We start from the raw sequence: 26,168 nt of genomic DNA, 5'->3' as shown, positions 1-26,168 counted from the left end.
GCCTGTGGCATATTTTTATAGGGCCATGAGAGCTAAAAATGGTTTTTACATTTTTAAATGGTAATTTTAAAAAAATGAAAGAAAGGAAAGGAAAAGGAGGGAAAGGAAATACAGAAGAAGAATGTACAACAGAGATTTTATGTATCCTGCAAAGCCTGAAATATTTACTCTCTGGCTCTTTTCACAGAAAGTTTGCTGACCACTTTTTTGGAGCAGCGCTATCCAACAAAAGCTTCTAATAACAGAAATGTTCTATAAATCTGCCCTGTACAATATGGTAGCTGTTAATCACATGCAGCACTGAGTAATGGAAATGTGGATAGTACAACTGAGGAAATAAAACACTAATTTTATCTAAGATTCAATTTTAAAGTTTAAATGACGACATGTAGCCAGCAGCTCATTAGACAATGCAGCTCTAGGAATGGCACACCTTGGGTGTTCCTTTCACACTCTTACTGCTCTGAGTAAAAAACTGCTGGAATTTTTATTATACAACCCTACTTCTGAGGAACTTTTAACTTGGATTGAAAGATTCTTATTAAAAAGCCTTTTCCAGGACAGGCATCAGCAAACTATAGGTGCATGTCTTTGAAAATAAAATTTTATTGGAAGACAGTCAAGCTCATGTTTTTGTATTATCTATGGTCGCTTTCATGCTATAATGTTGAAGTTGAGTAGCTGCAACAGAGATTGTGTGGCTCATGAACCAAAAACATTTACAATCCGACTTTCCAAGAAAAAGTTTGCAGATCCTTGTTCTAGACTAATGCCTAATGGTTGACACAGTGGTTTTTAATATCCCCTTCTATATTCATTTTAATTAAAAAAATGAGTATTTATCAGTAAGTTTTTTCTCTCTAATGACAAAACTTAATAGATGTGATTTTTTTTAAAAAGTATACAGTCATGCACCACATGACGTTTTGGCCAACGATGGACCACATACACAATGGTGATCCCATAAGATTAGTATCATATAGCCTAAGTGTGTAGTAGGCTAAACCATCCAGCTCTGTGTAAGTACACTCTATGATGTTCACATTAAGACAAAATCGCCTAACAATGCATTTCTTAGAACAGATGCCCATTGTTAAGCAACACACAATTGTACTTCATAATACCCTCAGAAAAGGGTTTAAATGAAAATAAGTGTTTAAATGAAAAGTCTGTGCTGCCATAAGGGAAAGAGCATTGCAGAACAAAGCTGCAGGTCTCCTGCTTCAGGCTTTGCTCTCACTAACTAGCTGGGTTATCTTACCATTTAACTTTTCTGAGACTCGACTGATCCATCCCTAAAATGGTAATAATATTCTCTAACCAGTATGACAGTTAAGAGCTGGACCAAACATTGTCTAGAGGTTTTGCAAGTTCTAAATCACCAATTCTATGATTTTCATCTTTAAATGCACCTACTCACCTTGGAATATATGGCCATCAACTTTACTAATCTGCTTTGGTTTCTCGTCTTCCTCTTACCTCAACCCACAGGCTTAAAACTTAAGAAACGTTAGGAAAACGACATCTAGTATATTCCTCTTGTTACAGACTTTCTTTGAGAAGCCAAAATAATAAAGTAATCCATTCACAGCAGTTTTTACATACTTTTACTCTGCTTCTGTTTGAATGTGAAACAGCTACAACCTTTAGCACTTAAGGTTACTGCCCTCCATTCTGTCCCTCTTCAGTGAATACAGATGTGACAGCCTGAAGCCCCTGCACTACTCTGACCTAAAAGACAGAAATATTATAAAGCCCCAAAGCAAAGACATATCTGTTTCATATCAAGGCAACTGACAAACATATACTAGTTCATATTCAGTAACTATAAAGAAAATACAAGTTTGAAAAACAAACAAACAAAACACTCCAAGGATAATTCTGGTAAGCACTCATTATCAAACAAATAAGGTACTCGATCTGACAAATTTTCTGAAGAGTAACAAAATGTGAAATTTAGTTTCAACCACCTTTTATATAGTTTTTAATGTATTACAATGACATGAAGGAATTAATGCAATCAATAATTACACTTTGGAGCAATTAGACTAGTTATCTCTAACTAGAGCACCTGCCTTGGAACTTTCTCAAATCTGCAGCTATTGCTTTCTCATCACCTCCCTTCCTCCTTCTGTCAGATATATTTAACAGAATACTTAAAATGTGGCCACATGATCTATTTAGGGTACACAAATGACTTTCTGCAAGTTGCTTTGTTTAAAGATTTAAGTTTTCGCCACCTTGAGCTGTTTCTTTGAATTCAATAGAAAGCAATTTCACTATCTTTTAAGGAGGGTTTAGCATCTTTTTAGCAGGATTCAAAAACATTTATTTCATTTTAATATAGACTTAAAAACTCACTCTTCTTGTATAACTTTGGCGTGAAATTTGGCCATTTTATGGATTTTTATACCACAGTTAAAGGCTATTCAGTCAAGTTGCTTTTCATTTTCTACTTTCCATTTATCTCAGGCTAACGACGTAGTGAGATCCTTAAGAATGGCACAAAGGGTATGTGTGGATTTCAGACAATGTAAAATTGTACTATTCACAGCTAAAAAAAAAAAAAAAAAGACTTAGCTACTAAGAGAGATAAGCACCCTCTCTCCCAAGCACAGAGGGAAAATATAAGCACACACAAACACGTTAAGTTTAAGAGATGTTACTCTTCAACCAACTCTTCTAATTACCAACTCTGAACTAATTAGCAGGATGCAGCACTGATGCTAGACAGCTTGAGTATTGCACTATAACATGATAGAGAACAAAACACTAAAACAAAAATCCAACTGCAAAAGAAATTTTCCTTCCTAAGAACTTGTGTGAAATAAATTAGGGATACTAGTGTCAATTTAAAAACCTCACTACATTATTGCATTTAGTTTATTTTAAAATTTGATACTAAAATCCAAAGTTATTATTGCAGTGCTTTAAAAATACTTAATGGATAAGTAAAAAATACTTAGGCAGTATAAACATTAATTGGAAAGAAAGGTTAAATGGTACTTTACCAACAAACATCTCATGAGTAGGTGTCCTAGTAGTAAAAGTAGATACATCTGAAGAAATGGGAAGGTGAACATCACCACTACTTTTTGTGAGGAAAGGATTTAAGCTTGGAATGGCATCATCAACAGCATCTACAGTAGCAGAGAAAGGATCTGTGCAGTCCAAGTGCATTACAGCAAAATGAAGAAAGGAAGTAAATTAATTAGTATTGTAATTAGTCAAAAGACGCAAAGTGAAAAGTAGAAGCTATATTATTGTTTATTACTCTTAAATGCAAAAATACCTAATGACCAAGATGGAAGAAACATTTAACATATTTTAAGATGAATCTTGAGAAAAAAAAACATTTGTCTGTCCATTAACAACAGGAGCATAGTAAGGAGAGTCTACTCTCCAATATCAGAAGCCAAAAGGCAGGTAGTTAAAAAAGAGAATAACAACCAAAATGTTTCTTCTATGAAGAGCCACCCACCCTGAACCATGTTCCCCGCCCTAGGTGGGAGCGTACTGGCTTTGGTGGCATAGCTATGGTTACTCAAATAATTGATACAGAAGATTCATATATGTGTGGTGTAAGCAAAATTTAGAAAAAATTAGAAAAAATGGGGGGGGTGTGGGGTAAAAAGCTGTTTCTAACATGTGCAGACAACTCTTGTAAAAGTTCAGAGGTGGGAAATAAAAAAGAAAGATGAAGAAAAGGTCTAAGGATAGGTAAAGAGATTTTAACAAAATTAAGAACAGAAACAAAAGACTGGCCATTTAGTAGCCTGGGAACAGCTTTGAAGGCTAAGCTAAGAGTTTTAAAGCCAAATCATTCAGGCTTTAAATGATTTGCTAAAGAAATAACAAAAGTATTGTTCCCTAGTAGAATGGTACCAAATATGTACTATTATCAAATCCTACATCTAAAATTATTTTAGAATCAGATATTTACTGTACCTATAACCTCATTGAAGATAACTGTCATTCTAATGATTAACAGCCATTCATCCCACTTTAAGTAAATGGGGAGAAGAAAATACAAAGAGCAGCAAAAATATAGTGTCATAATTTTTTCTCATAATACAACTAAATATGAGAAGACACTCTTTTGTACTTCCAACCAGCAGCCTGTTCTTGTCTACTCTAGTCTAGCTCGTGACCCTCATTAGGGAATACAATATTAAGCACTGTATTTTACTCTAAGACTGTATGATGGAACAGTAAGAAGGCAGTAGTGGCCTAAGGACCAGCTTATTCACTACGATATAGGCACACTTGCCTTAAAGTCAATAAAGTCAATAAAGTCAATAAAGTCAATTCAAGGCAAGTGTTTCACAAACCCTACGACTGCTTAAAAAAAGAAAACACAAAGAAAATATTGAGGTTATTGACTTAAATATAATAAATCTTTTTTAAAAACTTTAATTTTTGTATCACATAAGACCTTTGAGGAATTAAGTATTCCTATGGAACATCAATTCACAGGAATAAAATAAAGTCCTACTAGTGTTATCAAAATTCACTGACATACTGTTCAAACTTAAAGGGATCAATGTTTAACATCTTTCCCACTCCTCTAGTCCTCATTAAATGGAACGAGGGAAAAGAATCAGAAAAAATCATTCAGCACAAAAAGTAGAAAACAGTCAGATATAAGAAGTTGGTTTTCCGTACTAAAATAAAAATGTAATGATGACCACTCTAACTCCTTCCCGCCTAAGAAAGGAGCTACATTAAGTTGAGAGTTGATCAGTTCAGTCAGAAGTACTATTTTTAAATATTTAATAGTGGCATGGAGTTTTTAAAGTACACTATACTTTGTTGTACAAGAAGGTAACACAAAATATCTCTCTAGTTTCCCATGCAAAAGAAGCCATGAGAAAAGTCATTTGAAAAAAGGACACATTTCTATAACAAATTCATTGGTTTATGACAAAAGACGTGTTTGGGAAAGGTTACTAGTTATCCGCTGTTCTATTGATCAATATTGTTTTACCTAAGCACTTAATATCAATCATACTATATATGAAACATTCCAGAGAAGAATATGCAGAAAGATGTGCAAAAGCATCTGTATTTAGGTCAATCAGACAATAAGAAAAACCAGCTCTTAAATCTAATTGATAAAACACTACAGGCAATCTCCACGATGTTAATCTACTGGTGGATACTATACTATAAATAATAAAAACGAATTCATACAGATAAAAAAATACTAATAATGTTCCAGCTATTTCAACTTAAACTTTATTTACAAGACTGGCAATTCCTTAAGTTTTTTAAAAATAGCTTTTCCATTATTTTTATCATTATTCATTTCAAAGTTTAATTTTATGTTACAAGAGTCATAGAAAAATAATTCCCAAAAAACCCCAAAATTAAAATTAAAATAGCACCAGTCATACTATAGTCTTGAGGTCCTAAATACTTGATGCCTACATTTACACAGAGAAAATTGAGTTTTTCATAAAATGTTGTCGTTTCATACCAGCTGAGAGTAAAGCAAATTAAACTTCAAAAATAGGTAATTCTCTTTTGCCTGAAGTAAATTTTGAAATTTTACTTAAAATATAAAACAGTGTACTGAGCTGATAATATGGTATATTTTTAGATCTGTTGTAACTCAGCTTTCAAAGTGATGAAAGCTTGAATCTTCTCAAATATTAGTATTCAACATCAAGTACTTGTTTAGATTCCAGACCATTTCTTGAAAAGATCAAAGGCTCATTAATAATGCAATGAGAGAAACAAGAGAGCTTGTGTTCTCTTTCAACTTCATTTTTAGGTGGAATCAAATGCCTTTTACACAAACATGCAAACTTTACTTCCCCTTAACTCCGTGGTGCTAAATTAAATACCAAATCTGTTATAACATCCATGTGTAACAAACGAAAGGAAGCAAAGCAGAATAGATTTTAGAATTATCAAAAAATCATACCTACCTTTGTTTTGTCACATGCTTAAAAGCAGCATGATGTAAAATAGTACATATTTCAAATGTTCAGGTAAATAATTTAAAAAAAATCTTTAAGAATTTACCGTTATGATCAAAGCTTTATCTAGATAAGATTTATTTATTTATCTCAGTCTAACTCTAATTTTAAAGTAAAAAATCCTAATCTGAATGTCATGGATATGAACAATACACTGTAGAAAGTATTCAAAGTTCTTGGCTTAAAATACTCTTCAGCTATCCAATAAAACTAAAATTATTACCAACTCAGAAGCCAAATATCTTTTTATGAAAGTCAAGACAAGATTTAATTCTTCTTAATTTGAGGGGTTCATAGTAAAGATCACCCTCATTTCCTTGTATATGATAAGCTTTTGGAAAAATAGTAGTCAATTTCTATCGCCTCTGCTCCCACTGTACTTGATTTATATTTTTAATGCTTCTAACCGTCTCACTTGAACATAGCAAGCCTAATGTTAAAATATGGGGGAAATTTTGATGGAAATAGTACATAAAGCAAAACAACCAAAAATAAAAAAAACACCCATGACTAAATGTATTCTAACACATTGTATTCACACACAGACTGCTATGAAATATTTCTTCTAACAGAACATATAATAATTCTTATAGGCTGAAATTACTTAAAATTACTTAAAAATCCCACAGTAACAGCCTATCTGCCTTCATATACGAGCTCAATAATTCCAAGTGAAACTTTAATTTGCCATTGTTAGAATTACGTGGACATAGCATCCACACAAAACAATTTCACAGCTCAGTTCTGAAATTTTACATTACCTCTCATTAAGTTTTCTGTAAAATTTTTCATCTATTTAGAAAAACAACTTTTCAGCCTTAATTTTAGAAAAACCTTTTTTTTAAAGGGAAGTAAGCTAAAACTGCTTAAATGGTCATATTAATTTTACTAACCTTTTCTAAAGCAATTCACAATAAGCAGAAAATAAGCATGTAAATTTTGGCAGATTAAAAGTCTTAAAATTAGGACTTATTATTAGGATATTAAGAAACTCCTTTTTTAATCTTAATTTCCTATCTACAGTTCATTCAGATAAACAATTCTAAAATATTTATTGACTTTAAACTACCTTATCATTTTTAGAAATTTACTCCCAGCTCCTGAGATTTAGCAAAATTAAACTAGCCTTCAGGGCCAATTAGTTTTTTCAATCAAATCATGGCTCACAAAATTAGTCTAAAAATCTACAGTTTTAGTGCTTCATTGTTCCTGTTCTCTGCCCTATCGTGCACCAGGAAAAAACTATCCAGAAAAAAAGAAAACACTCACTCCTTCAACAAACATTTACAAAATACCTATTAAATGTCAAGAAGTGTTCTACGCATTGGGGATATAAACTGCACAAAATATTTAAAAACTCCTGCCTTCACAGAGATTACCTTCTATTATACATAATAGAGCCTTAAGAAATAAATATAAAAACTAACAAAACAAAAAAGTTCTTAAAACTTATGTCATTAAAATAAAGACAAAAAAGTCTAATTCATATACCATAAAAACTCACTGTGAACAATTAATTTATATTTACTATGAGAGGTAAATCAATCAATTCAGATTTTACATGTGAGCCAATATAAATTTTAAGGTAGCTTGCCATTCTCCACAGTTGTCTCGACAGTGTCCTTTCTCAGAATATCTCCTTTCCTTCCTAAATAATTTTTGAGTGTTTGTAAAGTAATACTTACATGTATATAAACAAACAAAAGCATCAAATCCAACCAAAGCAAATAATTTGAAAATATACTAAATGTCTAAACAAAACTGCTTAAAAATTCACATGGACCAGGCACACTCCTTCAAGGATGCCAGGTCATGGTCCTAATACGGTCGCCTTAAGACCAAGGAACTAATCAAGAACAGCAAACATTCCTGTTGGTACTAGGGGAAAATTCTTTGAATACCAAAATCGTATAGGTCCGAATTAAATCAACATTTTAAACACAAGTAGCACAAAGTTTGTCATGACATCCCTGGTCAGAATATAGCTCACTGTCTGATAACACCATCTGAGTTTTATTACAACTTTATTATATACTTAATCAAATATTTTTCTCCTGCAAGTAAATGTTTTTTTCTATACCAAAAGCAAAATAACTGTTACGTATTTTCTGATTATGGAATATAAATTCAACAGTGAAAGAATGATTTCATACATATACAATTGGTCCTTCGTCTTCATTCTCATTAAACTTTGTTTCATAATTTGGTCGAACATAAATTCCAAACTTACATTTATAAATAAATGAAAATGTCTTCAAGGGGCAAAATGACTTTGCTGTCATTTTAATATTTTTCAAGTTCTCATATACCCAGAATAACCAAAAACTATACAAATAAGTAAAGCACCAAAGAACCAGGAGGGGAGATGCCTATACAGCATATGAAGTAGAATTCATTAATGCTTACCTCCCCATGTACTTGCTACCTGAGAAGCAGTTGACATAGGAAGTATAGCTGGGTGAAAAGTTGGCTGTTGCAAATCAAGCAGATCATTTGGTAGCTTTGATGTGCTAGAAGGATATTTTGAAAAGATGATTTATTTATTAGGTAAACTTTACTACATTAGCCACTCCCCTCTCCTGCCCCAACAAATAAAAACATCAGAAAGAAAAGCAAAAGAAATCCCAAATAATGTAAATCACAATAGGAGGAACACTTTCAGCAGGATAACAGTTGCACATCCTCATATAACAGCATATTTCTAAGGAGGCCTGAAAAAATATTCAAGCACCATATTTTAAGTTTACACAGGATTCACACAGTAATAAGCCCTTCTGCAAAAGATCAATGACTTTACCAAGAAAATACTGATTTCCTTATTGAATTAACATAAACAACATGATTCTGAAATAGGAATCATGGCAATTTTAATTTTTTTAAGGAATTTGTTTTCTTACTTTTAATCTTCAAAGAACTTCAATTACATTTGCAATACCAATACCCCTATAAAGTAAAATACTAAACTGCTTCAATATCCAAACAACATAGCAACCATACGGGGGAAAAATTATGCATGCATATATGACACGAACTTATAACAGAGCCACCCCATTACACAACACTAGGGAGGCACTACTTATATATTTCTTACCACAAGACTTTTATGTGATTAAGGATAACAACTGAAAAAAAGATCCCAGAGCCCCCATAAATTGAGACAGTATGTATATCGCAGCACAATTTTCAACTTATACTTACTCAAAAACAAAAGTTTTGAAGACGTCTTTTAGATGTAAAAAAATAGTTTTATAGGTAGATAAATAAAAATACAAATGTATTTAGTGCTTGAAAAAATACAGAATGTGCAATAAGCATTCTGCAATAGGCTGTAAGACTTCCCTTCAATTATTATTAAAAAGGCAAAAACTTCGAGTGTATTAAGTGAAATAAAACATAATCAAATTAATTATCTAATAATTTATTCCATCCTCAACATTCAACATTCTTTTCCATTTATCTCCCCTAAGACAGACTTCTTTCGAAGGCCCCCAAGTGGAAAACTTGACACTTAATAGATTCAACGTTATTTTATCAGGTTAAGGAAGACAGCTTACAAAAAACAAAACAACCAAAAAAACACCAAATTTGAAAGAAAAACACACAACTAAATTCAACAAACATCCACTAAGACTTTAGGGAGCAGGGGAGCAGTTGGTTAGTGAAAGTTACAATGAGCTGTGACAGGAGTCAGCAGGTGGGAGGAAAGACCTTTTAAGGATGATTTAATAAAATAAACAGCAACAACAATAAAATCAAAGGAGAACAAGCAAACAAAAAGACACTATCACTCTGTAGGCAGCATTCACCATGTGCTAATAATAAGCACTGTGCTAAATCCTATACTAGTCATCTGCGAGCCTGCTGGAAATAAAAATTCTTGGGCCTCACTCCACACCTAGTGAATCAGAAACTCTGGGGATAGGGAGCTCAGAAATCTGTGATTTAATAAACCCTCCAGGTTATTCTGATGCTTGCTAAAGACTGAGAACTACTGAACTATACCACACATTATCTTATTTGGAAATTGAGGTTTAAAAAGGAAGACAACTAAGAAATAAGAGAGGCAGGATTGAAATCATAATCCGACTTCCAAATTTCTACTTTAAATCACTCTGTCCTAAAAGACAGAACAGATTTAGAAAAAGCCAATTATTCTAATTTGCCTGGAAATACTATATTTCCATTGTTAAGTAATCTAAATTAGGCAAGAAGATTATTCAAGTTGGTCTGGTAGGTTTCAATACCAGAGAAATCTGGCAACTAAACTCTTACTGTGTTCTAGATTACTGAGTTTAACACCAGGGAATAGATATAAAAGACATTTAATATCCAATGACAGGATATTCTGAAATATGTATCATCCACACATACATACATATATAGATATAAGGGGGGGGTCTTACACACTTTACAAATGTATTTAATTATAACCAATTTTTATACAATAAAATGTTTGCCCAGAGATAACCCATTACATTCCAATTAGCATAAATTTGTAATTTAGCCATCTTTCATTTCAAATTCTTCACTTTATATTTAGTTATTATAACTCTACCACCATTTATCACCACTTCCTCTGTGTGAATTTATGATTATAAAATCATAAATCAAACTAAACTTGAAAAACTTCATAAAATTTCTATTAGAAGTCTTTAAACCTAAGTATTGAAAGTTAATCTTTAACCTCTCCACCTACCTGTTAGAAGAACTAGGGGTAGAAAATATGTCAATGGCTGGTGCAGTCATTATACCCCCTGCAGAGGTGGACACAGGAGAGGCTGCAGTTGTTAAAGAGGTATGAGGTTTCTTTGCAAGTTCTTTTAGGCGCTGTTCCTGTTGAGAAAGGGAACTACCATAAGGAATCCAGAAACCAGATTTGTTTGTATGGCCTCTCAAAAAAAGCATTTTCTAATTCTGTTTTGATAGCAGAAAAGTATTCTCTGACTATTTTATCAGTCATTCAATGTCAGGATAAAAAACTAGACTACTGAGTTTCACCCCATTTTGATAACTACACATTATTTATTTATTTACTTATTTTGAGGAATATTAGCCCTGAGCTAACATCTGCCACCAATCCTCCTCCTTTTGCTGAGGAAGATTGGGCCTGAGCTAACATCTGTGCCCATCCTCCTCTATTTTACAGGTTCAACGCCCGCCACAGCATGACTTTATAGGCGGCGTGCAGGTCCATGCCCAGGATCCAAACCCGAGAACCCCAGGCAACCGAAGTGGAGCACGTGAACTTAACTACTACACCACTGGGCCAGCCTCAGATACCTACGCATTAAATACTTAGTCTACGTCGAGGTTCCAATTACCTTACCAACAACTATACTTGTTCTCCCAAATAAAGAGAACATATATACTTACCTTTAAAGCTTTTAAACGAGCCTGTTCTTCCTCTAATGCTGCCTGTTTTTCCCTTTCATCCACTTTGGTAAGAGACAGGCCAGTGCTTGCCAGGGAAGACACTGCATTGGAAAGTGTTGTTGCCCTAGGATAATAAAACAAAGATAATTTGGCTTTCTGCCAAAAATTTCACATTACAACCTGGTAGCAAAATGGTGTGGCAACCTTGCCATGGATGGGTGCTATAATTATGAACTGAACTTACGGAGTCAAAACCAGTACTTCAATGAGATATTCTACCCTGTGACCTAAAGGATTACTAGCAATGAGTTGATCTACACACACATTCACCGCTTTTTATATAAGTGTTAGACTTTGGAAAGGGTTCACAATAAAGGTGAGGGATATTGTGTCTTCCAAGTCCCAACGGAGGGAACCAAAGCAATGAGGAAAGAGCTCAGTTCTCCCAGGAAAACCTGATGGGTAAAAACTATTGAGTTTCTCAAAGGAAATGACTCTCTGCTAATTTACAGCCTGCATTTTGGCAGTACTATTATAGGAACACTAGAACATGAGTACCAATAATAAACAATGAGTGCCTAGGTATGTTTCCCTTATAATAACAACCAAAGATGTTGTTCCCAGAGGACCACAGCTTCCTCCAAAGGAAGATCAATTTCATTCCAATCACCAGTCCATCTGGCACTCCTACTTGCTATTCTTTTGCCAAGCTAGAATTTCTTTTTCAAACATATTATACCTGCACAATGCATCATCTCTCACTGGCAGATCCACAGCAAGCCACCTCCTTTCCCTTATATCAAAACTTTATCCATGCCATAAACCCCAAGATTAAATTCCCAAATGTTAATTCTAGGTAAAATAAACACATGTGGCAGAGAATTCTAACCTGAAGTACTACTCCTCAGTGACCTTTATTCATTTTCATCACACACCAGACACCATTCATTTCTACTCTAAGCATACAAGTGGCAAAGCTACAATTTAAATTTTATGTAAAATCAATTTTATAAATGAGCCAATATAAAGATACAACTCAGAAGACAAGAGTAATATAGCTGTGACAGAAATGCAAGAAACCAACAAAATTTTATGGAAAAAAAAAAAACCCCATGATATAAATTGGTGTGCCGGAACTACCTATTTTTTTCATTACTTTCTCAAATAACTGGGCCTTATAATTTTGGCTTATATGTCTAAAAACTTAATAGAAAATTCAAAGTGCAAATTTGGAATTAAAAAGTATTAAAAACCAGTGACAACATTTTCCTTTACAAATTACTTAAAATTTTGTTGCTAAAAAAAAAGTCTGAAACAACAATCAGAAAGTCTAAAAAGAAGGAAGGTTCTCATTACACTTTATAAAATTTTTTTCTTCATACTGTTAAAAGGAGATCTTCCTAAGAAAACATGAAAATTACTCAAGTCACTACCCAACACAAAACTCATGTTACAAGGTTGATATGTGATGATCTATGTTATTTTCAGCTTGCTAGTTTAACTGGTCTTAGTCTCGGAAATCAGCTCAAAGTCTAATAGACTGATTTAAATATAATATGTCAATAATCAACCCCATGAACTGGCATTAAAGAGAGATGATGAAATGTGATGTCAGACATCCTAGGTTTGAGTCCCACAATTACTACTACACACTTCACAGGGCTGTTATGAGGGTTAATCAAATTTGTAAAAAGGCATGTCATAATTATAAAATCCCATACGAATCAATGCACTAACATCTTTAAGAGAAATATTGCTACTATGAATACAATTCTAAACCAAGTAGTCACTGTCATCATCTTAATAGATGCTGACATTTATTGAAGATCAGGAACTATTCCAAGAATTTCCATGTATTAACCCATTTAATCCTTGACAACAACTCTATGAGATTGATACTATTATTAAATCCATTTCATAAATGATCAAATAGAGATAAAGATAAGTAACTTGGAACTTGAGCTGGATTCATCTACTGTATTGGCAACATCACGCCTGCTCTTTGCCTTATGAAGAATAATATACCTGCTTGCAGCTGTAGAATCTTTGATTTTCTTTCCTTCCAAGGAAGCTAAATGCTGTTCCAAAGCATCAAGAAGACTGCTGGGGGCCTGAAATTGTACAAATATTAAGACTTTCATGATAATTAGGCCATTGGTTAAAATAAATCAAGTATCTTCTAACATATGAGAGCAACAAAAATAAATAGGTATGTTCTTCATGAACTAGTTAACAGTTTTAGCCACCTAAGAGTGACACTATTATTTTTTTTGACACTATTATTTTCATCACATAAGCATGACCTAATAAGGGGTATAATAAACATAATGAAAAATATAAAAACTAAGACTATGTAAACATGAAACAAGTATTTAATTTTTTTTATATTTCACTTATTTGAATTTTAAATAGTAACACACTCCTAAAAGCTAGACATACTGTTGAGCATGTTCCTAGTATTTAAGTAGCTGCTGAGTAATTGAAAGTGTCCAAACATTATTTCCAAATGGTTACTGATAAATGAAACTGAAAACTAACATCAAGGAAATGCAAATTAAAATCACAATGAGATACAACTTCTTACCCACTAGAATGGCTGAAGTTAAACAGACTAGCAACATTAAATGTTGGTGAAGATATGGAACAAGTGCAACTTTTGTACAAAGCTGGTGGGAGTACATCCACTATGAAAAAGGATCTGGATGTTTTTTATAAAGTTAAATATACCCTACCTTAATTAACCAATTCCATCCCTAATTATTTACCCAAAAGACAAAAACTTATCTCTGCAAGAAAACACTTGTTCAAGAATGTTTTAAGTAGCTTGATTTACAACAGCAAAAAACTGCAAATAATCCAAAAGTCCATCCCTTGGATAATGGATAAACAAAGTTGTGGTAAACTCACACAATGGAATACTATTCAGCAATAAAGAAGTTTGAATTAATGGTACATTCAACAACATGGACAGATCTCAAAACACGTTGATGAGCAAGACAATGGATACAAGAATAAATACTTGCATGATCCTATTTATATTAAATTCAAGATCTGATAAAATCACGCTATTAGAAATCAAACAGTGATTTGTGTGCAGAGGATAGGGAGTGACCAAAAGCAGACACGAGGATTGGGGCAATGGAATTGATTTATCTTGGTGTGTTGATTACATAAATGTTTATAGTTATCAAACCTCATTGAAATAGAAATTTACTCAATTTTTCTTTTAAAGGAAGACTAGCTTTTAAACTCTCAGGCTATATGTCAAACCTCAACTTAATACAATAAGTTAAATACTTTCACAAGGAGACATTTTCAGTGAGCTGAGAAGGAATCATTCACTATCTTTAAGTGAAGCAAATGCATCAGAGGCATTTACTTACCCTAAATATTCTTCAGGATTTGAGACACAAAGTTTCTAGATTACAGGGATCTAAAAACAGTTGGAAGATGCAATACTAGCTAATTTCTCTAAAAATTATGACTTGAACAATTTCCTTCATTCTGTTTTTTCTGTCAAGCAGATATAGTAGAAAACCAATTAAAACCAAAAACATTAGATTGAAACACTGACTTCTATAGTGAACTGAGAACACATATGCACTCCCTCAATCCCAACAAAATGTTTGCTAAATCCACAGGCAAAGCACTGTCCCAAGAGCTACTGTCAGAGATGATGAGGTTGATGATAGCATTTAACATTTAAAAAGCTCTTATAACACAACAGGCACTGTGCTAGCTACCTTGTATGTAATCACAGACTCTATGAGGAAGACACTACTAGTATGAGCATTTTACAAATAAACAACCTAAGACAGTCCAAGATCACATATCTGACACATAGCAGTGCCAACATAGGGTCTAAGGTATATCTGACCTGAATACCTAGATAATAACTACTGTGCTACAGAAGCCTAAATTAAAACTGTGGTCATTTAAACTGTAGTTTACTTTTTTCTGAAGGGTTTAAGCTGTGGCTTACAAGTATTAAACTACCAAGTTATGATAAGTAATAACAAACTAATTCCAAAATCCTTTCTAAATGTATCTGGCTATCCTTTAAAAGTTAAACCCACACTACAAAGAGTGAAGGAAATGTGATACTTTGCACCCTAAAAACAGCAATTTATAACAAAGAATAAATAATCTCAAATTTCTACTCTTGTCCATAACCACCATCTTCCCTAAAGTATAAACAGCTTCGTTTTAGTTCACTTTTGAATTTCTCAATCACTAAGAGATCATCAATGAACAGGAAAAGAGGGTCAGAGGCAGGCCAACCCTACCCACTTACAATATCATGAATATTAAAATACAGACACTTAAGGACAGTCTGGCCTGAGGCTGATGCTTTTTAAACAGAAGATAGGTGATGATGACATGACAAATGGGGTAAGTAATGGGGAATCTGAAATTGTCAACTCAGTTTATACTACATATTGTTCAAGCAATGACTCTTCTCACATTTAGCACACAATAATGTGCTCAATCTTAATAAGGTCAATTTATCTCATGTGGACATATGCAGGAGTGTTTTTATTTACAAATAACCCACACTAGACCTGATGCATACTCTTAGCCTGGAGATCAAAGGGATGAATCAGAACAAGTGAGTACCGAGAAACACAATAAGAACCATTAACAAGGAGGTGTTTAAAAGACATCCCAGAACAATTTAAAACAAGGTAAAAAAGGTGTCGACTATTAAGGAGAGAGTTGACACAAGTGTTAAAAGGATAGTTTATGCCAGGTACTTTCATTCTTAATACTCAGTAAACAAAAAAACAGAAAAAACCTGCAGGTTTAAAGTTTCTTTCCTAGAATTGTTTTGAAGAAGATGATGATAAAAATATAATAATAGCTAATATTAAGTGTTTAATGCTCTAAGCGTTTTTAGGTACTAACTCATTTAATCCCCTCAACCACCTTATGAGGTAGGTATTGTAACATCTCCATTTTAGAGATGATGAAACTTAAGCATAGAGTAACTTCCCCAAATCACACAGCCAACTAGTAGCACACCCCAGACTCAAACTTAGACGGACTAAGCCTGCTCTCTTAAATCCAAAATCAAGTTTTGAGGTTTAATTCTATTTAATACTTCTACCTGAGTCAAACAGCCAAGGTGGAAGGTTTGAAACAGGAAAAATAAATTCTGCATAAAATAATTTTCCACCAATAGTACAGTGAAAAATTTCTTTTAAAAATGTCATTCTCCAAGTTCAGTTCTTTCTTTTTTCTATTTTTGACAATGATGATGGGGAAAAAAAGAGTTTAAAACAAATAAACTAAAGGAATAACATAGTAATGGTTAGCTCCACCAATATAAAAGCTGAGATCATTTTATCCTGCCATAACATTAGAACAATCAGCAGCAACATATGAAAATGTTAAAATCTGTCAAGAAATATTACACTGATCTCCTTAGACAGCAGGGGCTGCATTCTTATTCACCTTGTACCTTTCACACCTAGCGGTACATAGTAGACAGTGAATTGGTATTATAACAATATACTTACCTGTGAAAGGTCCGGTATATCACCTCTGTCAATTCCAACTTGCTGTAAGAAGAAGGAGCATTGTATTTAACAGATAAAACTATAAAGATGTTTTATAAATAAAATTTAGAAAATGACACTTATGGCTAGTACTATGAACAATATTTTAGATAGACTTCTTTAAAATCAGAGTAATACGTAATCTCTAAAGATATTATTCAGTATTTCCAAGGGCTTAGATATTATTTGATGGCTGTGAAAGTTGTAACAGGAGGGGAACCAGAGTTGGAAATTCAACAAGACTCTTAAGTTAACATCTCTACATCTTCTAAGCACCTATATAAGCTACCTTGTCACAATCTGAAAACTCCATCACTTCTACGCATCATACAATAAAAACACTATGGCAAGAATGAGAAAGGCTGATCATGAACAAGTTCCCTGGGGCATAAAAAGAAGTTAAGGAACAAACCTGACGACAATGACTTTGTCTTTCTTCATAAAGTATGCTTTTCCTAAAAAATCACCATAGATAACAATTTTTAAAACCTATGTTCACTCAAGTAGGGCAGGGTTCATACAAGTGCCAAGTGATATCTAACCAGGATATAACTACCCCCACAAAGCAATCCCAGCACACTTTCATGATGTTTAGGCACTAGGCAATCCATCAAAAAAGATAAAAACCATTCCTACTTATTCTAGCACTCAAAAAATTATTTTCCCACCCTGTGGCTGTTTCATCTTCTAATCATTCTCTCTTCCGTTTCTCAACTTCTCGAGGGCCAGTTCGAGAATGTATCAGTAGAAAATTTGATAAAATAGTTCATATTAAGATCTTAACAGCTAATCACTAATGATAAATTTGTCTCCTTCAAACACATTTGAAAAGGTTACTTGTGCCTTTACTCTAAGAACTAAGGTCTCATAATGAAACTGCAAGCCCAAAGACAGCCTCAAAAAAAGCATTTTAGGTCAAGGGAGTCTTCCTATTTCTCAGATCACATGGAGCGCATGGTCTATTCCATCTCAGGGTAAGACCAGGAGATCTGGAGGTAAATAAGGGCTTAAAACATAAGTCAGTAACTATAACTATCAAATGAAAAGAATGTGAGGCCAAATCTTCTTGAGAGATACTTTAAATCCAAAATAAATTTCAGTAGACTTTATAAAATAGCTGATCAACAGCACAAAGCTATTTTCTTCAAAGGTCTCATCATTTGTTCTATCCTATTCCATCTGCTACAGGATAAAATATTGCTATGGAAATAAGAGTGAGAATCACCAACTTGCTAGTTCCAGATTAACTACTTTGATCTAATTGATCAATTATAGCCTAGTCATCTTCCAGAATTATCCTAGCAAGACATCACTGGTGGTGATGGGCCGAGGGTAGAGAAAAGGAAAACAAAAACACTTAAGAGCTGGCTCTGTGTAAGCAAAACAAGGCCTGCAAGCATTACCACAACTACCTTCTGTGACAATTTCAGAAAATTATTTTTCAAACAGATTTGCAAAATTAGATTATGAAAATCATGAATATAGTTTATAGAATAATCAATGATAAATAATGAATACACTAAATTCACTTCTGTAGGAGAACAAAACATTTTGAACCCTGTGGCTCCAGTTGCAGGGTCTCACCGGAGGAAAGAGACTTACATTAACATCGAATATTCTTTACCACATTTAACAGAATAAATCTTCTAAAATACATGGACTTCCAAACATAAAACCTGGTGCCACCACTGTGTCCCACCTACCTAATTTTATAAAGAAATAATTTAAAAACAGATTACCTTTCAATATTCAATACTGAATTAAGTATACAGGATATATTTTATTCAGTACCATATCATATTCATACCATAACACAGAATTCAATACAGCATACTGATATGATTGAATAAATACCTTACTATATTTAAGACATTTCTTTCATGTGGATAATGACTGACTTATTTAAAATCTATACTTAAAGACCAAAAAGAAAGTTAAGAGATAAAATCACTTAAAGATAGTTTACCTCTGCAACTTTGAGAAACTCTGAGATTCTTGTCATCCTAGTCAGGAACTTCTTATAGATGTCAAGACCTTCTTTGCACTGGTTCTTTTTCATATCAAAATATTTTTCTGCCAAGAGTAGACGTAAAAATACTTTTATTCACATCAAAATATAACACTTGAAAAGGAAAAAGGTGAAGTATTAGCTCCAAAGAGATCATACAGGTAACTCGGAAAACACACCTACCCTACAGGAAAAGTACCAGTGTTAAATTAGCTTTGATATTTAAAGCTAACTAAAATAGAGATGCTATTATATTAAAACTAGAAAAATTACTTGACTTTATGCATATTTCTATAGTTTGTTCTACAATATTTCTTCCCTCAGAATTCCCTAAATATGTATTTGCATGTTAATATATATCACACTTTACCATTTACAACATTACTAACTTCTACTTCCAAATATTCTTACTGATGATATATTAGCAAAGATGGCAACTTTACGAAGTCCAAATGTCACTTGGAAAACAAATTTAAACTTAATATACTAACAGCAGTAAAGAAATTAAATTATACTAATCATAGGGTAGAAGACTATGCTTTCCAAAGCTTTGTAGAAAAGAAAATCTCTGTTTTTCACTTGTGAAAAAATAAGCCCAATTTTCCTATCTCCATGGATTAAAGATCCCTGATTTAAGTTCATGCTACCCAAACCTATGAAAAACAAATTTAAATAAATTAAAAAAAAAAAAAGTGGTGGGGAGAACAGGCACATTAGAGTAAACACATTTGACATCTGACTCTTTATAATTTTGGTACTCTTTGCAGACTGTTATTTGTCTATTCCAACCAAATCCCACTGAAAAAAATCAGCATTTCTAGGCAAAATTAACTGCATTCCATAAAGACCTAAGATACAATAAAGCACCACACATTCCTAAAATGCCCCAAAAGTAAAAAGCATCCTTAAAAATAAATGTTTAATGCATTTAAAGTAATTATCAATTTTAAAATTAAATTTAGAAAAACTATCAATTACAATTAAACTTCACTATGGAGTAAACTGTGAGGAAATCAAATTTTTCTGGGACAAAAATTTGAACTCAATTTTTAAGGAATTTTTGTATTTCTAAAATAATAAAACTGATAGAAAAAACCAGATATATCTCAAAAATATAAAGTTCATCTAGCACAACACTCTCGTTGTAAAAATAAATATTTAATCACCTTAGCATGTATAATCAGGTCTAAAATTCTCTTCTCCCAACAAATTGTTACAATGAATAAATACATCTCAATGAATTTTTAGGTAGCTTTAAGTAACAACTCAGACAATATTATTTATCTGTATGACGCAAGATAATAAATAAAATGTTATTAATCTGCAGTAATATTTACCCAACAGGTTAATAATTCCTTCATTGTATGCTGCAAACAGTCTAATGGCATCTTTAAAGAGGAGCATGAAGGCAGCATTTATTACTCCATTTGTAAGTTCATTGCTATTAACCTGGGGAAAAATCAGAAAACAAGATCAGCTTGTCTTATGTTTTAAATGACAATGACTTCTTTCAAAGTAAAATACAGTAAATTCAAACATTTAAGTGTATTAGAGAAAAAGACATTTATTTCTTACAATCAGAGTTACAGCCAAATAAATAGTGCAAAAAATTTAATCAAGGGCCTGGTGGCATAGTGGTTAAGTTCATGCACTCCACTTCAGCAGCCAGGGGTTTGTGGGTTCAGATCCCAGGCGCCAACCTACACACAACTCATCAAGCCATGCTGTGGTGGCATCCCACATACAAAATAGAGGAAGAGTGGCACAGATGTTAACTCAGCAACAATCTTCCCCAACCAAAAAGAGGAAGACTGGCAACAGATGTTAGCTCAGGGCCAATCTTCCTCAAAGAAAAATTAATCAAAGAGTTGCGATTTACGTAAGAGGCACCAGCAAACAAATATCCTACAACATTCAATTTAGTTCAGAAATAAGTAATTGAGAACAAAAGAATCTTTAACTCTTGAAATTCCTAGGCTTTATCTTAAGTCTTTTAATTATAAGTTCATTTCAACATTAAACACTTCTAACTGCAAAAGAAAGCCCATTTCTAGGTAGAAGTCGACTGTATGTCATGAAGGATTTTACTAAATATTTTTAAATCAAAAAGGATTTGTTAAATGGCTACTACCATCACCAAAGCACTGAGCTAAGCTAGACAGAAGACACTTTAAAAAAAAAAGTATACCTTTTCTCAATATTACAAACTCACTCACCTTCAAAGTGGTTATGATAATAATATTGCTACCTCATATGGTTACTGAGAGAATTAAATGATATACCGAGAGTAAAGAGTCTAGTGCAGTACCTTACACATAAATGATCCATATTTATTATTAGTGAATTATGCTGTAACAAAAAATAGCACTTATTCATCTATCAAGAATACTAGAAATGTAATTTTATCTCAAGGAATGAATCAATGGGATAAACCAAAAAGACTTTAAATTCTTTTTTAGATAACACAAATATTTGGCACATGAAAATTAACTTGTTAGGTATAAAGACCATAAGCATGAAGTTGAAAGCTAAGTAACAAATTGGTAAATATTTGCAGAATATCTACCAAGGTTAATTTCCATTACTGAGAGAGAATTCTAATAAAGCAAATGAGAAACAATTCACAAAATAAAAAATACATATGGCTAACAACATATAAAAAGAAGTTTAACTTCACTATCAGGTAAATTAAAATATAATAATCAAATTAAATTGCTGGACTATCCTTTCTTGAGCAACAGACTAGTAGGTATCAAAATAATCAAAACCAAGGTATTATTCAGTGCTGATAAGGATCAAGAAAAACAGGTACCTGTTGACAAGTGACTGGATCAACCCTTTTGAAGTGTAAGTTGGCAATATTTTAAAAATTTAAATGTTTATGTTCTTTGAACCACCAAATTCTTTTTCTAGGCATTAACCCTATAGAAATAGACTTATAAATGTATAGATACACACATTATCTAATACACACACAAAGTATTTAGTGTCCTACCCTCCTGTTTTTTTCCCATTTATTTTCTGGATAAAAAAAACAGAAAAACTATAATAGAAAGATCAGGTAAATTGTTACATTCAATGAAGTACAATACAGACAATCAAAAGAAAACGTAATTTTATAAAGGTGCTCACAATATTTAAGTGGAAAAAAATTTCATAGTTGGACCCTCTCTCTATAAAAACCAAATCAAGGGGGCCGGTCCAGTGGCGCAGCAGTTAAGTTTGCATGTTCCGCTTCTCAGCGGCCTGGGGTTTGCTGGTTCAGATCCCGGGTGCAGACATGGCACCACTTGGCAAAAACCATGCTGTGGTAGGCATCCCATGTATAAAGTAGAGGAAGATGGGCATGGATGTTAGCTCAGGGCCAGTCTTTCTCAGCAAAAAGAGGAGGATTGGCAGCAGTTAGCTCAGGGCTAATCTTCCTCAAAAAAAAAAAACAACCCAAAACAAAGCTCAGTAGTTACATTAATCCCTTATGTCTTCCACACTAGAGGCCAAGAAACCAGGAAACTTGTTTTTTTTTGAGGAAGATTAGCCCTGAGTTAACATCCACGGCCAATCCTCCTCTTTTTGCTGAGGAAGACTGGCCCTGAGCTAAGATGTATGCCCATCTTCCTCTATTTTATATGTGGGATGCTTGCCACAGCATGGCTTGGCATGCAGTGCTTAGGTCCACGCCTGGGATCTGAACTGGCGAACTCTGGGTTGCTGAAGAGGAGCACACAAACTTAACTGCTACGCCACCAGCTGGCGCCCAGGAAACTTTTTTTGTAAAAGGCCAGATGGTGAGTATTTTCAACTTAGCGGGCCACATGGTCTCTGTCACAACTATTCAACTCTGATATTACATGGCAAAAGCAGTCATTCACAATACTTAAACCAATGAGGCTGGCTGTGTTCTAATAATACTATTGCAGACACTGAATTTAAATTTCATATAATTTTCACCTGTCGAAATATTTTTAGAATTATTTTCAATCATTTAAAAATGAACAAATCACTCTTAGTTCACAAGCCATACAAGCACAAATAGCAGGCCACAGTTTTGATAACTCGTTCTAGTCTATCAAGCAACTACAGGATTTATTTATTGAACACTATGTGCCACACAATATTAACAATGGGCACGCAGCATAGAAAAAGCAGATCTGGTCCCTGGCCTCAAGAAGCTTAAAGACTACCAATTAATAGCACAAATTAAAAGAAAAATCAATTTCAACATGAAATTATCAGTTCCATCCACTAACTTGCACTGCAAGCTCTAAAATAAAATGTCTTAATATAGTTAACCCCAAAAGAAGACTGGAAAATGCTAACATCTAACATATTACAAACAAATGACAAAGGTGACAACTTGGCTCAAGTAATGGTCATTTAAAACAAAAATTCCAGGGAACACAATGCCCTTGGATAAGAGCTACATAACAGGCTGTTACAAGTGTATTTGAACTTCCTTTTATTTCTTAATAATTGTCATCCTTTGAGTCCTACAAAGCAGACAAAAGTGAAATATTAAGTTGGCTTTTCATAAAAAATCTTTACTCATTTTTTAAATCTGAAAACCATTATCAAAAAGTGTAGATTTTCAGAGCAAACCCTTCACTACTCCATCACTTTCTTTAGCTTGTATAGTTTACATTTATAGAGCTAGAGAAGCACCACCCAAGAAATCAGCGTAAATCTAAAACAATTATGAAAATAGAAAGTAATCTGATTTGGGACCACATTTGTAGAAAATCCCTGGGCAAACAGGATATCAGTGTAAAAACATCAGAGTCTATGAAAACTTGAGAAAAAAATTCTGATTATGACGTAATTTTTTTAAACCTTAATTTATAAAAGCATTTGTGTGATCAACTTACATTAAAATCAAGAAGGGCATCCATTTGATTTTGAATAATTGGTACAGTTTTTAGGAGTTTTTCTGTGTTCATTGTTCTCATAACTCCATCAGCCCTGTTTTAAAAAAAAGAAACAAGTGAATCTGTTATTAAATCTACACTTTGAACTTCCATCCGGTTCTCTATTTAAACAGAGAACAAGTTGCTATGAAACATCACATATTTTTAAGTCTATTGACCCTGAAACCTCAAGCAGAAATCATGAAGAAAAAACAAAAATGGGAAATATTATTTGTCCAATATCAAGGTGCTCATTAAAAACACAAAACATCATCAAGATGTAAAACATGAGACATAAAAATCAAAGCTTACATTATATAGCCATGTTTATAGTGCACTTTTCACATAAGGAAATCATCTGATCCTCATAGCACTCATGGTATGTAAAGGGCAGTTTCACAGATCTTTTGTGTGTTTTGTTTTTTTAAAAAAGATTTTATTTTTTCTTTTTCTCCCCAAGGCCCCCTGGTACATACTTGTCTATTTTTAGTTGTGGGTCCTTCTAGTTGTGGCATGTGGGATGCCGCCTCAGCATGGCTTGATGAATGGTGCCACGCCCACGCCCAGGATTCGAACCAGTGAAACCCTGGGCCCGAAGTGGAGTGCGCGAACTTAACCACTCAGCCACGGGGTTGGCCCCAGATCCTTTGGTTTTAATTACAAATTAAAAAAAAAAAAAAACCTGCCTCAAATCACCAAACAATTAGGATGTGATGGAGTCTTGGTGAGCACTGCTTTATTTAATGTATTTTATTCTTGACTCAAACAGCAATGGCTTGTAATACAGAAAATTATAACTAAAATTATTTTATTACAAAATAAAGGATAATTTTACCAAAACATTCTAATCTGGCCATTAAAATAAGTGATACTTAAGAGGAACGTTTTAATAAAATATTCTGTTAAATATTTCCAGAAAAGATTTCTTTAGACATTCCGAAAGATAGTGAAATGTTGGCAGTACCAAATAAACTGAAATTATACAAAACTGGTACCAAGAACACTACACTAACAGATTCTGGGGCGAAGGCACACAACTAACACTAAGTGCTTATTATATATTGGGCTCCATATTAAGGGCTTCATGTATGTTTTTCAAATCCTCACAAAAATCCTATAGTCTTGTCCCATTTTATAGATGATGAAATTTTAGGTTCAGTGAGGTTATATGACTGTCTAAGGTCAGAGACTAATCAGTGGTAGGGACCTTATGCAAACCCAGGTGTATTAAGTCTCCAAAACAGTGCTTTTCGTAACCTTTTGGCAGAGTAACAAGGCACTTTCAAAAGTGTGTAGGCTTACTCTAATCTACAAATGACCCATACTTATACACAGCTCTACCCTGAGCTACCCCTCCAACCCTTCAACCACAACCCCAGATGCCAGAAAAACAATTAAGCTATGAAAAGCAACAACAGTGCTTTGCATGACAGAGTTTGAAGAACAAACACTGGACTGCCTTAGGTAGGCAGCGATTGACCAGATGTGTAAACCCATGGACGCCTGTTTCCTCTCAAGTACTAAACTACATTGACTGGTATCAGCTGCTGAAGTTTGGGATAAGGACACCACTCTTGCTTTGAAACCCTTTCTTAATTCTCATACACATCACACTCTCTCATTTTTTTTTTTGAAGATTTTATTTTTTTTCCTTTTTCTCCCCAAAGCCCCCGGTACATAGTTGTATATTCTTCATTGTGGGTCCTCCTAGTTGTGGCACACTCTCTCATTTTATCAGTCACCATTAGTCCCCTTTTAGTTCTCTCTCCCCTCTCCTTGCTGAGGTCACTTTTTGACCTCCTGGTCACTTTCCCTCCATCACAAAAGACCTGAATGCTGGCTCAGTTTTTCTTGGTTAACTTCAACATCTACATGGACAACCAATCCACCAACTTGCTCTCAAAGTCCCTTGACCACAGCCCCTATTCCCATGGTCAGATACTGACCTTACTGCTCCCAGAAACCACATTAAGCACACTTCCCCATTTAAAAATGTGGACAAAGAGAACAGACGAGTGGCTACCAGGGGAAAGGTGGGGTGGGGGGTGGGCACAAAGGGTGAAGCGGTGCACCTACAACATGAATGACAAGCATTAATGTACAACTGAAATCTCACAAGATTGTAACCTATCATTAACTCAATTAAAAAAAAAAAAAGCACACCTCCCCACCGCCATGAAAAAAAGACAAAATTCAGACACCTTATCCTATGACAATAACCTTTTAACCTTTCAGCTGCCTTGATCAAGTATCCCCATAGCAAAAACTATTTGACTTCATCATAAACCTCACACTGATCCTTTCTCATTTTTACTTCCTTCATCTGGCTTAGAATTCTACAGAC

The 26,168-nt window shown here is 33.7% G+C and overlaps 1 protein-coding gene across 27 annotated transcripts in view; it reads right to left on the bottom strand.

The window, feature by feature from the left end:
- PICALM (phosphatidylinositol binding clathrin assembly protein) overlaps positions 1–26,168 on the bottom strand; it is a 103,226-nt gene that overhangs the window by 28,583 nt on the left and 48,475 nt on the right. For 15 of the 27 annotated variants that reach the window (XM_070490527.1, XM_070490526.1, XM_070490524.1 and 12 more), the window contains exons 5-12: positions 23,786–23,879; positions 20,261–20,372; positions 18,882–18,988; positions 16,877–16,918; positions 13,383–13,468; positions 11,358–11,481; positions 10,681–10,817; positions 8,391–8,494 (exon numbers count right to left, since the gene is read on the bottom strand). In XM_070490527.1, the coding sequence (XP_070346628.1) occupies positions 8,391–8,494; positions 10,681–10,817; positions 11,358–11,481; positions 13,383–13,468; positions 16,877–16,918; positions 18,882–18,988; positions 20,261–20,372; positions 23,786–23,879 (806 nt within the window). Of the gene's footprint in view, positions 1–3,011; positions 3,162–8,390; positions 8,495–10,680; positions 10,818–11,357; positions 11,482–13,382; positions 13,469–16,876; positions 16,919–18,881; positions 18,989–20,260; positions 20,373–23,785; positions 23,880–26,168 lie in introns of all 27 variants that reach the window. The other 12 variants (XM_070490514.1, XM_044752136.2, XM_070490518.1 and 9 more) reach the window with 1 other exon arrangement.

This window comes from Equus asinus, chromosome 20 (genome assembly GCF_041296235.1).
Source record: "Equus asinus isolate D_3611 breed Donkey chromosome 20, EquAss-T2T_v2, whole genome shotgun sequence".
Taxonomy (NCBI): domain Eukaryota; kingdom Metazoa; phylum Chordata; class Mammalia; order Perissodactyla; family Equidae; genus Equus; species Equus asinus.
The sequence above is the reverse complement of the archived record's forward strand: the minus strand, read 5'-3'. Positions and strand labels throughout refer to the sequence as shown.